The sequence below is a fragment of the Eubalaena glacialis genome, chromosome 3 (genome assembly GCF_028564815.1).
Source record: "Eubalaena glacialis isolate mEubGla1 chromosome 3, mEubGla1.1.hap2.+ XY, whole genome shotgun sequence".
Taxonomy (NCBI): domain Eukaryota; kingdom Metazoa; phylum Chordata; class Mammalia; order Artiodactyla; family Balaenidae; genus Eubalaena; species Eubalaena glacialis.
Window position 1 is genome coordinate 185,204,492 of NC_083718.1, and position 10,907 is coordinate 185,215,398.

General features: G+C 42.7%; 1 protein-coding gene across 1 annotated transcript; it reads right to left on the reverse strand.

The window, feature by feature from the left end:
* Positions 1-4,435: 4,435 nt before the first annotated feature.
* On the reverse strand, positions 4,436-7,335 carry LOC133087271 (PRAME family member 12-like). The gene is made up of 3 exons (XM_061184098.1): positions 7,028-7,335; positions 6,018-6,590; positions 4,436-4,988 (listed from the first exon to the last, which is right to left on the reverse strand). The coding sequence occupies exons 1-3, from the start codon at positions 7,312-7,314 to the stop codon at positions 4,436-4,438; spliced, it is 1,413 nt and encodes a 470-aa protein (XP_061040081.1). The 5' UTR covers positions 7,315-7,335.
* Positions 7,336-10,907: the final 3,572 nt, after the last annotated feature.

Here is a 10,907-nt window from a genome sequence, read left to right on the forward strand (position 1 = left end):
AAATTAGAACACTCCCTAACACCATACACAAAAATAAACTCAAAATGGATTACAGACCTAAATGTAAGGCCAGACACTATAAAACTCTTAGAGGAAAACATAGGCAGAACACTCTATGACATAAATCACAGGAAGATCCTTTTTTACCCACCTCCTAGAGAAATGGAAATAAAAACAAAAATAAACAAATGGGACCTAATGAAACTTAAAAGCTTTTGCACAGCAAAGGAAACCATAAACAAGACCAAAAGACAACCCTCAGAATGGGAGAAAATATTTGCAAATGAAGCAACTGACAAAGGATTAATCTCCAAAATTTACAAGCAGCTCATGCAGCTCAATATCAAAAAAAACAAACAACCCAATCCAAAAATGGGCAGAAGATCTAAATAGACATTTCTCCAAAGAAGATATACAGATGGCCAACAAACACATGAAAGAATGTTCAACATCATTAATCATTAGAGAAATGCAAATCAAAACTACAATGAGGGATCACCTCACACTGGTCTGAATGGCCATCATGAATAAATCTACAAACAATAAGTGCTGGAGAGGGTGTGGAGAAAAGGGTACCCTCTTGCACTGTTGGTGGGAATGTAAACTGATACAGCCACTATGGAGAACAGTATGGAGGTTCCTTAAAAAACTAAAAATAGAACTACCATACGACCCAGCAATCCCACTACTGTGCATATACCCTGAAGAAACCATAATTCAAAAAGAGTCATGTACCACAATGTTCATTGCAGCTCTATTTACAATAGCCAGGACATGGAAGCAACCTAAGTGTCCATCAACAGATGAATGGATAAAGAAGATGTGGCACATATATACAATGGAATATTACTCAGTCATAAAAAGAAACGAAATTGAGTTTATGTAGTGAGGTGGATGGACCTAGAGTCTGTCATACAGAGTGAAGTAAGTCAGAAAGAGAAAAACAAATACTGTATGTAACACATATATATGGAATCTAAGAAAACAAAATGGTCATGAAGAACCTAGGGGCAAGACGGGAATAAAGACACAGACCTACTAGAGAATGGACTTGAGGATATGGGGAGGGGGAAGGGTAAGCTGTGACAAAGTGAGAGAGTGGCATGGACATATATACAGTACCAAACGTAAAATAGATAGCTAGTGGGAAGCAGCCGCATAGTACAGGGAGATCAGCTCGGTGCTTTGTGACCACCTAGAGGGGTGGGATAGGGAGGGTGAGAGGGAGGGAGACGCAAGAGGGAAGATATATGGGAACATATGTATATGTGTAACTGATTCACTTGTTATAAAGCAGAAACTAACACACCATTGTAAAGCAATTATACTCCAATATAGATGTTTAAAAAAATTATTAAGATATTACCAAGAGAAGACATATTTACATTTTGAGAAATGGAATTTAGAGAATCAAGTTGTTTGGGTCAATTTTCTGTGATTGCAGTTATCACTCTACTGTAATCTTATAAGTTACTCTATGTACAAAATATTGAGAAGGCTGAATATGTATCCCAACTTAAAAGAAAAAAAGGACACTTATGTAAGGATGTATCAATGGCAAACTTGTAGCAGCAATGGCAACTTCCTTACTGACTCTTGGATGTATGGTTTTTAGTGGTAATCTAATTCTCTTCACTCATGGGAACCATGAAGGTAGTCCTCAAGATATCTTGGTCCTGCTCCTAGAAGTCTGGCAGTCATGGGAGAGGCTGCGTTGAAAAGAATTTAAGACCACAGATAATGGAGCCAGACTGGATTCAAATACTGGTTCAGTTACACATTAGTTGCAAGTCTTTGGACAACTAACTTAGCCTCACATTCATTTAAAAATAGTGCTGGGCTTCCCTGGTGGCGCAGTGGTTGAGAATCTGCCTGCCAATGCAGGGGACACGGGTTCGAGTCCTGGTCTGGGAAGATCCCACATGCCGCGGAGCAACTAGGCCCGTGAGCCACAATTACTGAGCCTGCGCGTCTGGAGCCTGTACTCCGCAACAAGAGAGGCCGCGATAGTGAGAGGCCCGCGCACCGCGATGAAGAGTGGCCCCCACTTGCCACAACTAGAGAAAGCCCTCGCACAGAAACGAAGACTCAACACAGCCATAAATAAATAAATAAACCCAAAGTTTAAAAAAAAAAAAAAAAAGCTAATGTTTAAAAAATAAAAATAAAAAATAAAAATAAAAATAGTGCTAATAATAGTCCCTATCTCACAGGGTTTTGTTATGAGAAGTTGATAGGTTGATATTTGTAAATTACTTACAATATTGCCTGTAGTTAGTGCTATATAGACATTTACAAAATAAAATAAAATGAGAAACTTTTTGTCTGAAAAAAAAATCAATACTACTCATCAATAAATCCTTAAATTGGAGAAACTCCTATATTGGAAAAATTTGGAGAACTTTTATAAAGAGCTAATTTATTGATATCTATTTTAAAAATTAGAAAGTGGATTTTAAAAATACATACATGTAATGACTAACCTAAGATGTCCCTTAGTTTAAAACAAATGAAACGAACAAAAATCGGTTTGGAAAGATTTATTTATGGTCTCAACTTCACCTAATGATTCTTACAGATGTTAATATTAATCTTCATTTTCCACAAAACCTTTCCTCTTTCTCTAAGTCCTGCAAGAAGTTGATAAAGTATACCTTTGTAAACAAAGATGAAGCATTTAATCTTTTTCTCTCTACATGATTCCTCCAGAATTTGGCTTCTCCAGATGGCTCCCCTGTGGACTTGATGATTTATTGCAACCAGATTAAAACTCATTATACTAATCATGGTTTAATTTGTTCTTACTTGTTTTCAAATTATTTTTGTCTTGTGCCTCTCTCCACTGTACTACAAATTTATAAATGTAACTAGCTGTATAACTTATATCCCATCTACTTTATAAAATTATTGTCTCTTGCACAACCCAATGTGAAACCAGGCATCTGACATAGCTAAACATCTTGAAGCCATCAATCATATACATAACTCTACAGAGAATATTTGTAATAGTGCAACTCTAGATAAGAGAAGAACGAACAAGGGAAATATTTCCTGCATCATAATAGACTACTAAGACAGGAGATCCAGGGAATTTTAATAAATATGCTACTACCAGATCTGCAGCTGGTTGAATCTGAGGGTGCAAGGCTGAGGATGCAGATGGTAGACTATAAGTTATATGCTGGGACTTCCCTGGTGGCGCAGTGGTTAAGAGTCTGCCTGCCGATGCAGGGGACACGGGTTTGAGCCCTGGTCCGGGAAGATCCCACATGCTGTGGAGCAACTGAGCCCGCGAGCCACAACTACTGAGCCTGAGCACCACAACTACTGAAGCCCGCGCGCCTAGAGCCCATGCCCTGCAACAAGAGAAGCCACCACAATGAGAAGCCCGCGCACCGCAATGAAGAGTAGCCCCCGCTTGCAGCAACTAGAGAAAGCCCGCGTGCAGCAATGAAGACCCGACACAGCCAAAAGATACATAAATAAACAAATAAATAAATTTATTTTAAAAAAAAAAGTTATATGCTGTATATTACAGCTATTTTATTATACATCCTGATATGCTGATGTCAAAACATGCTATACTAGTCTTCCTCAATAGGAAGGACCAGGAGGTGTTAGGGGAATGAAGTGAATGTCTTATTGACATGACCTAGCCTCCAAAAGATATAATTTTTAAATGTGGTATAAACATAATAAAACCATGTTCCATGCCTGTCTGATTTTAGTATTTTTTGGTAAGAATTTGCATGTCTTTTCCAGCCACAACTGGATAAATTCAAGAAGGAACAGTTCCCACCCATGACAGGCATGGGTTGTTGTGGACTAGAGAGTCTGGCTAATCTCTCACTGCGATGGCTCATTGACTACTGAGTATGTTCCCTTTGTTGTTTGTGTTAACCCACTGAACAGCCACAGAAATAAGTAAGGAGGTAAGATATAACTGAGAAGAATAAAAGAACTGGGGAATGATAGAATTTCAGATCATAGACAACTGAGTGACTTTTTTTTTTTTCCCCATCAGTAACTGGAGATTCCTGAGATGTAAACACAGAAAACAGGATAATATATCATGGAGGGCATCTATCCATTTACACTGAAGGTCTCTTTATTTCTGAACATTTCTACAACTGTCCATCCAAGGATAACTCAAACATGTGTGTCTCAAACTGAATCCTCCTCCAGAAATTTAGGTTCATATTTGACTCTATAAACACATGTCTAAAAGTCCCATCAGCTTCCCAAATCAACATATCCTTCTGGAATCCTGCACCCCTGTTGGATCACCTTTCCTTTTCCCAGTCACACTGAGCAGATGACAGAAACCATGGGTGTGTTTTCCCTTCATAATGTACCTATGTCCTAGATTTCAGTTTCCAAGGGTTCAGAAGAAAGCTTTTGATAGAAGCAACCAACTAGGCAGGGTATTACAGCATTATATACTGGGACTTATGTGATCACATATGTCAACGCCACAGTGAGGACAGGGGCTGGGGCTAATCCAAATGGTCCTGGGATGTCCTAAGTCTCTAAGAATCTCCAAAAGCTCAGCATGTAGAAGGGCAAGTCTCTCCTGGTGGAGAACACCCTGAGAGCTGTAACTCTCCCGAGGGGCAGGATAAAGCTCTAGATTTAAACCAGGCAGCCCATCAGTATGACGCAGGAGCCTCTCCATGACAGCCATGGAGAGGAGGTTCCCACACATGCTGAAGACCCTGAGATGGGAACAGTGGCTCAGGGCAGGCAGGATGGCCTCGAGTTGGGAGTCCATGATCCCGCACAGGTTTAAGTCCAGTTCCTGAAGAGTGGCTGCAACTTTCTCCAGCAGAACCTGGAGGAACTCAGGACTAAAGTTGGTCAGGGTAACACCACTAAGATTCAGGCCCTTTAGATGACTAATGTTTGGACACTGGAAGAGATGCGTCAAGTCTGATTCTGTAAGCAGGCAGTTGGTTATTGAGAGGTTGTCCAAGGGGGTCTTCAGGCACCTGGAAAAAAAAAAAAAAAAACAAGCAATTAGGTCTGGGAAACCAGAGTAGCAGGTGACCTCAGGTGTGAGGTCAATGATTGTCCCAAAGCCAAGGTCATTATTACCATCTGGTAAAGCTCAATATCCAGAACGCCCACTCTCATTTTAGGCTGAGTCCTGCCATATTCTTTGTGTGACTGGGTCAAGTACATAGAACCTTGAAAGCTCTCTTTTCTCATCTGTCAAGCAAAGTACAACATACTCCACTTCCTCAGGAGGATGAATGAAGATGATGGAATACTCTAGAACATGCTCAGAGGCGAGCCTGACACAGAGTCGCAATCAAGTATGGACACCACTGAATTTTAGTACTGGGAGATGAGATAAAAAAAGATTTCAACTCAGATTTCTTCAGTCCATGCTTGGGCTCCAGATGCCTATATCTCTGCCCAGGTGAGGCTGTTGGAAGACATGTAGAAACAACCAACCTGGGCAAGATCCCACAACATCCACTGGGGTTGCCAGTCTTCAGGGGCTCACTTACATCCCTGCATCATCTACAAACCTTCTATCAGTTTTTATTATCTTTTTGGCTCTGCTTCATTACCATCATCTCCAGAATCTTGCATTTCCATATATTAATTACCTTATATGCAACACAGACAACCTTTTTCAGCCTGGGGCTTTAAGACAGGCTCATTGTAGTCATAAGTTGGTGACCACAGAGTTTCTATTTAGAAATGCTCAGGTCTGATGTGGTTTTTCCTCTTCAATGCCCCCTTCACTTACCTATTTACCTAAGTCATCTGAACACAGATATCTCTTCCCAAAGAAGAAATCACATACACAACTTCACTAGATCTATACCCCCTAATTTATACCTTTCTAGCATGGTGTCACTTTCCAGAGCTTCTACACCAGTTGGTCCCACACCTTGATTACTGTGCTTATGTGACACCGCACTTCATGGTAGAGCAGCAAATTAGACAATGCATTTGGTATTCTAGTATTGTGTTCACTGTTACTCAGCCAGTGGTGCTACCCTCACCTGAGCATCTGGTTCAGGTGACCTTCGAGGAAGGATGGAGATTCCATATGGAGATCTCGGAGGTACTGCAGCCTGAGGATCTGAGAGGCAAACTGTAGAAGATATTGATGGTCTTGCTCCTTGAAGGCAGACACATGAATGGGGGAGAGAAGGAGTCTCTGAACATTCCTCATCTTGCCCAGGTGAGGAGCATACATGGCCAGGGTGGACAGCTTCCAGGTGCAATTCACTTCCACCTCCTGTACACAGTCCAGCTGTACTATACTCAGAACTTTCTTAATATTTTCCTTGGGCATTGAAACAATCTTCAGCTTCTTACAGCACAGGTGTATGGAGCCTTTTCTCTGCTCCACCCACTTGATGAGGTAAGCGAGGAATTCATCCAGGGTCTTTTTCTTGAGACAAAGTTCTATGAATACCTCCAAGGGAGCCAAGGGCTGTTTTGTCCTTGAAATGTCCTCAACCACTGGTGCCATCGATGAGCTTGAGTACACATGGGTTCTGGCTCCAGACCACATGCTCCAGAAGTTCTGGCCAGTATTCCTTAAATCCAGCACCCTCAGTTTGCACCTCCTGTGGGGAAACAGCAGATTGGGTGGGATCCTTTAAGATACACACTGAATGAAACCAGTCTCAGAATTTAGGCAACACTCAGGATTCCCATCTGTGCTTTTATTTCACATTCCTGACATCATCTGCTGTCTTGCCTCTTCCCTCTCTTCCTCACTTTCCTCCAGCTTCTTTTACTCTTCCATCCTTCCTGCTTCTTCACTTGTAATATTGTTAAACATCACAGTAAGGAGGCTAGGACACATTCTTTCAGGTTCCCCTGCATCTTAGGTACTACTACACTTTTGTAAGGCATTTTCCAAAGTGATCTCAGCAATGCTCAAGGCTTCTGAGCTTCTTCAGAAGCCTCTGGTCCACCCCCTGGTCATTCACTCTCCCTGACACCAGCAGTCTCTTCCAGGATACCTAAGACCCTGCCAGGCTAACAGGATCAGACCCACCTTGGGCGAACCTTCTGGGCTAGCAGGACATCAAGCCCATCCAGCACTGCTTGTAAGGTTCCCTTGTGAGGCTTCTGCATCAGGCCCCCTAGAGGCAGGCGGGCAAAGGGCCAGGCTTGCACCATGGTCTTCAAGGTCTCCCTGCATCTCCCATAGAAGGCAGCTATGAACAATGGTGGGAAGAGCTCCGTGGGCAGATACTCCAAAGAGAAGATGGTCGACGCCTCGTCTCTCAACAGGCTCATTGCTGCTAAGTCCAGGAGTCTGGGTGGGTTCCCAACACTCATCCTGACTCTGCTCTGAAAGGAATCCTGTGAAACTGCCAGGGAACAAAGCATCGTTCTCAGGCCACGCATGAGCACACACTTGTCTGTTTCCCCACCCTTCAGAGGAATCAACTCAGGGCCAAAATCAATGCTCTGGCAATGGTGAACCAGAATGGAAGAAACCCAATTTTTCTGGATTCCAGTCTGGGTTTGGTGGGCACACAGTCATAGCTCTGTCCCTTCTGGCACTAGAGCAAGAATCTCACAAGTACCAAGAAGGAAGAAAGGCAATGAGTAACTCATCCATTTCCATCCACTGCTTTGCTTAATGCAGTTCACCCTTGCAAGTTTGTACCGTGAGACTGAACAAGCTGGCCCCCTTGTTTCTAGGGTGAAAACTTTTAAACTATCACTTAGGGCCTAAACTATGGGGACAGGAGTTCATGTGGAACAGTTTCATCTTCAGTCCCCAAGTTAGTTTTCTGGGAAAGATTAAGGAGATACCTTTAAAATGAATGCCAGTTGTGTATAGAATAAAAACTTTAAATGTCAAGAAATATCATTCCCAACAGTTAGATGTTTTTCATTAACAAGAAAAAGTGCGTGATAAGACATTTAAATGATATAAACCAAAGCACAAATCAAAATGTTTAGGATGAAGGCAAAACTACACTTTGAGGCAAAACCAAAGTCTTAAATTTGTTCAACCAAAAGGAAAGGAAAAGGAAAACTCTCCATGCCATCTCAGACTGCATTCCACCATTCAAAACATGCTTGCCATTGGTAAAATATCCTTAGCTGAGGTTGATAAGTTACCGGCTCTGATGTAGCTGGCAGGCTGCTCAGACCTCAGACTTAGTGGAGAATCCAGGCAGTGACTCCAGAGTGAGAAGTTTCTGTATCTCTTCTTTGGTGCTTGAGGCTCTTATAGAACTTTCTGATCACATCCTCCCACTTTCCTACTACTAACTTCCAACCAGAAAGCACTACCTGAATAGATTCCAGAATATCCCTCAGGTTAATCCTGATTGGATTACTGTCTATCTCAGATGAATTGATTGGGTCAGATCTCCATTCTTGAAAGAGAAAGAATGAGGGAGGGGGATGGAGTCAAGGATTTATTCATTGATTCACTCCACAAAATTGGATTGAGTTTTACTAACATGGACAGTTGTAGCCCCGGGTGTGAGAAAAGGAAGGGAATATGAGTTCCTGACACTATACAAAAAGCAAAACCAAAAACAATGTCTTGAACACATCATTGTTGGGAGATCTTTGGCCAAATCAAAGTTATTAAATGTCCCAGAATTAAAACAGCTTCATAAAGACAGTGGTGTTACATCCAAAGGAAACCAAAAAAAAATCCTATTTGCTTCAAGTTGTCACTTAGGTGTTATATTGGAAACATAGCAGATCACGAGTTTATACAGGGAGCAAGGGAAGTGCAACTGGGGATGTGGTTGGCCCTCCAGGCTTAAGTACTGGCTTCTCTGAAGGACATCTGGTCAAAATCACAATGAGAAGTAAGGGTGGGTGCTGGGCAGTGTGGTGGTGGCCATTCCTAAAGGGACCCTGTGACTCACTCAAACAACATCATATTTTTTTTTCCTCTTGGGGAAGAGGCACATTAAAGACTTTTCTTTGGGTGATATTTAGAAATTAAGCAGGAGTGGCTAAGAGAAGACAGTGTCATCTTTGAAGGTGTTTCCTCCCAGAACGTTGAGATCTGGACAGCAAACTGCCACGAAAAGACTAAACCTGAGAATGTGAGCAAAGGGAGAAATGACCAGCTCCGCGAAGCTGAGAGATTCAAAGCTGAGAAGCTGAGAAGCTGAGACATTTTCAAGTCTGAGATCCACTGAGGGTGGGCACTTTTGGCTCTTTGGGAACTCGGAGCCGGCGGGAAAATAAATGTGGATCAGTCCCTTCTAACCTTGTCCTCAACATGGCAGTTGCTACCAGTAAAAGTTTTATTTTAGGTTCTTCCCACAGAGGATGCAGCCGAGATGGCAATTAACCCCAGGCATATTCTAGGGGCCCTGGGAGCTGAACCATAATCCCACTGGCCCCTTTCTAAGTATTTTTTGATAGTTAGTGTTTCCTCAAACTTTGGTAAGATTCTGATCGAAGTGACACCATTAGGCACAGAAATAAAATTCTGTCCTTCTCCTCATATTAAGCACCGTTCAAAAATACCAACACTTTCCCCCTCAAACTTCAGAGGGTATATCTGTGTTTAATGATCTGCCACGTTGAGGGAGGTCTCCCACCCTGGGTTACATCAGGCAGAGATTCTTTTGAAGTTTAAAATCATAAAAAAAGGGAGAACCTTCCTCCATCCCCAAGAATTTTCCATGCCTCCACCCGCCCTCATTTAATGTAATGCCCAAACCATTCTCATATACCGCTGGCCACCAAGGCTAGGGTTTTTGAAGTGTGTCCTCCATCCTGGAATCTTTCTGGGATATTCAATTCACCATATTTCTACCCTGAGTATAAATGGCCTTTGCATAAAATTGGGTTAAACTGGGTTGTACTCAATAGAGATTTTAACTATCATCTTTCTTAATGAGCTGCAGTAGAGTGAGATTAACCATACATGCCTGTTTATGGAATAAAAATTGGGTGAGCAATGGTGCCAGCACTTTTCATCCACTATTTCAAATAACCTTCACAGAAAATGTAAACTTCACTGCTCTTTCCCATTTTTAGGCTGGTGGATTCAGGTCTGAGCTTGGGGAAAAGACCTGCCCACTTCCACCCAGCGAATAAATGGTAGATTCCCTCAGGTGAGGGGTTCAGAAGGACCCCTGAGTTGTCAGACAACCTAAGTGTTAGGAAGAACTGGCTGACAGACTTCAGGTGCTGTCAGTGAAAATGCGAAAATTGCAGAGTCCAAGCTGCTGATGTTTCTACGGGATCCCAGCTTCTGTGAGATCCAAGGAGGTGGGAGGGATCAAAGTGTTGGAATGTTCTAGAAATTATAAAAGTCCAGCACCTTTCCTTCCCCCTGAGTAGAGGATACCTCCTCTGTCTACCTCCACACAGAGCCTGTTTGCTCAGGGGACACACTGTGTGTCGAAGAGGAGGGAGCACGTGTGCACAGAGGTGCCGTCCTTCCCGCCCAATTCTGGGCCTAGCGGGACTCCCAGGGTCTGATGTGAATCCTGGATTTGGCATTTCTACCATGTCCTGGTGAGCTGTTCTCATGACTTGTTTGCTGTCCAGGTCGGAGCAGCTCTCTGAGCCCATCAGGGGGACGTCCTGACTCCCTTCTCCAGTCACAGGATCCCACGTGAGATTCTAAAATATCTGCTCCCGGGTCTCTGCATAATGGTTTAGAATATTTCTGTACATCCATTTCCTCTTCCAGAATAAGCTGGCTCAGCAGTCCTCTCTTTCTGCAGCCCACCAACATCACCTCTCCTAGAACCTGGAGCCTGGCTGCAATGCTGGGACACACTTCCACCGAGATCAGCAGAAATCAAGGAATTCTTCTCAAATTCCACTGAGCTATTTTGGAAAATATGACTAATCCCAAGGCATAACATTCCCCTGCAGATCCATCGAGGCACCCAGAAATGCTGGAGGGCAACCCCTCCTGGGTTACAGAG

Coding starts and splice junctions, on each gene's coding strand:
- LOC133087271 (XM_061184098.1), bottom strand. CDS start 7,314: ATGAGTGTTGGGAACCCACCCAGACTCCTGGACTTAGCAGCAATGAGC. Junction 6,591..7,027: donor GCCCAGAAGGTTCGCCCAAG/GTGGGTCTGATC, acceptor GTTTCCCCACAG/GAGGTGCAAACTGAGGGTGC. Junction 4,989..6,017: donor CACCTGAACCAGATGCTCAG/GTGAGGGTAGCA, acceptor TTTTTTTTCCAG/GTGCCTGAAGACCCCCTTGG.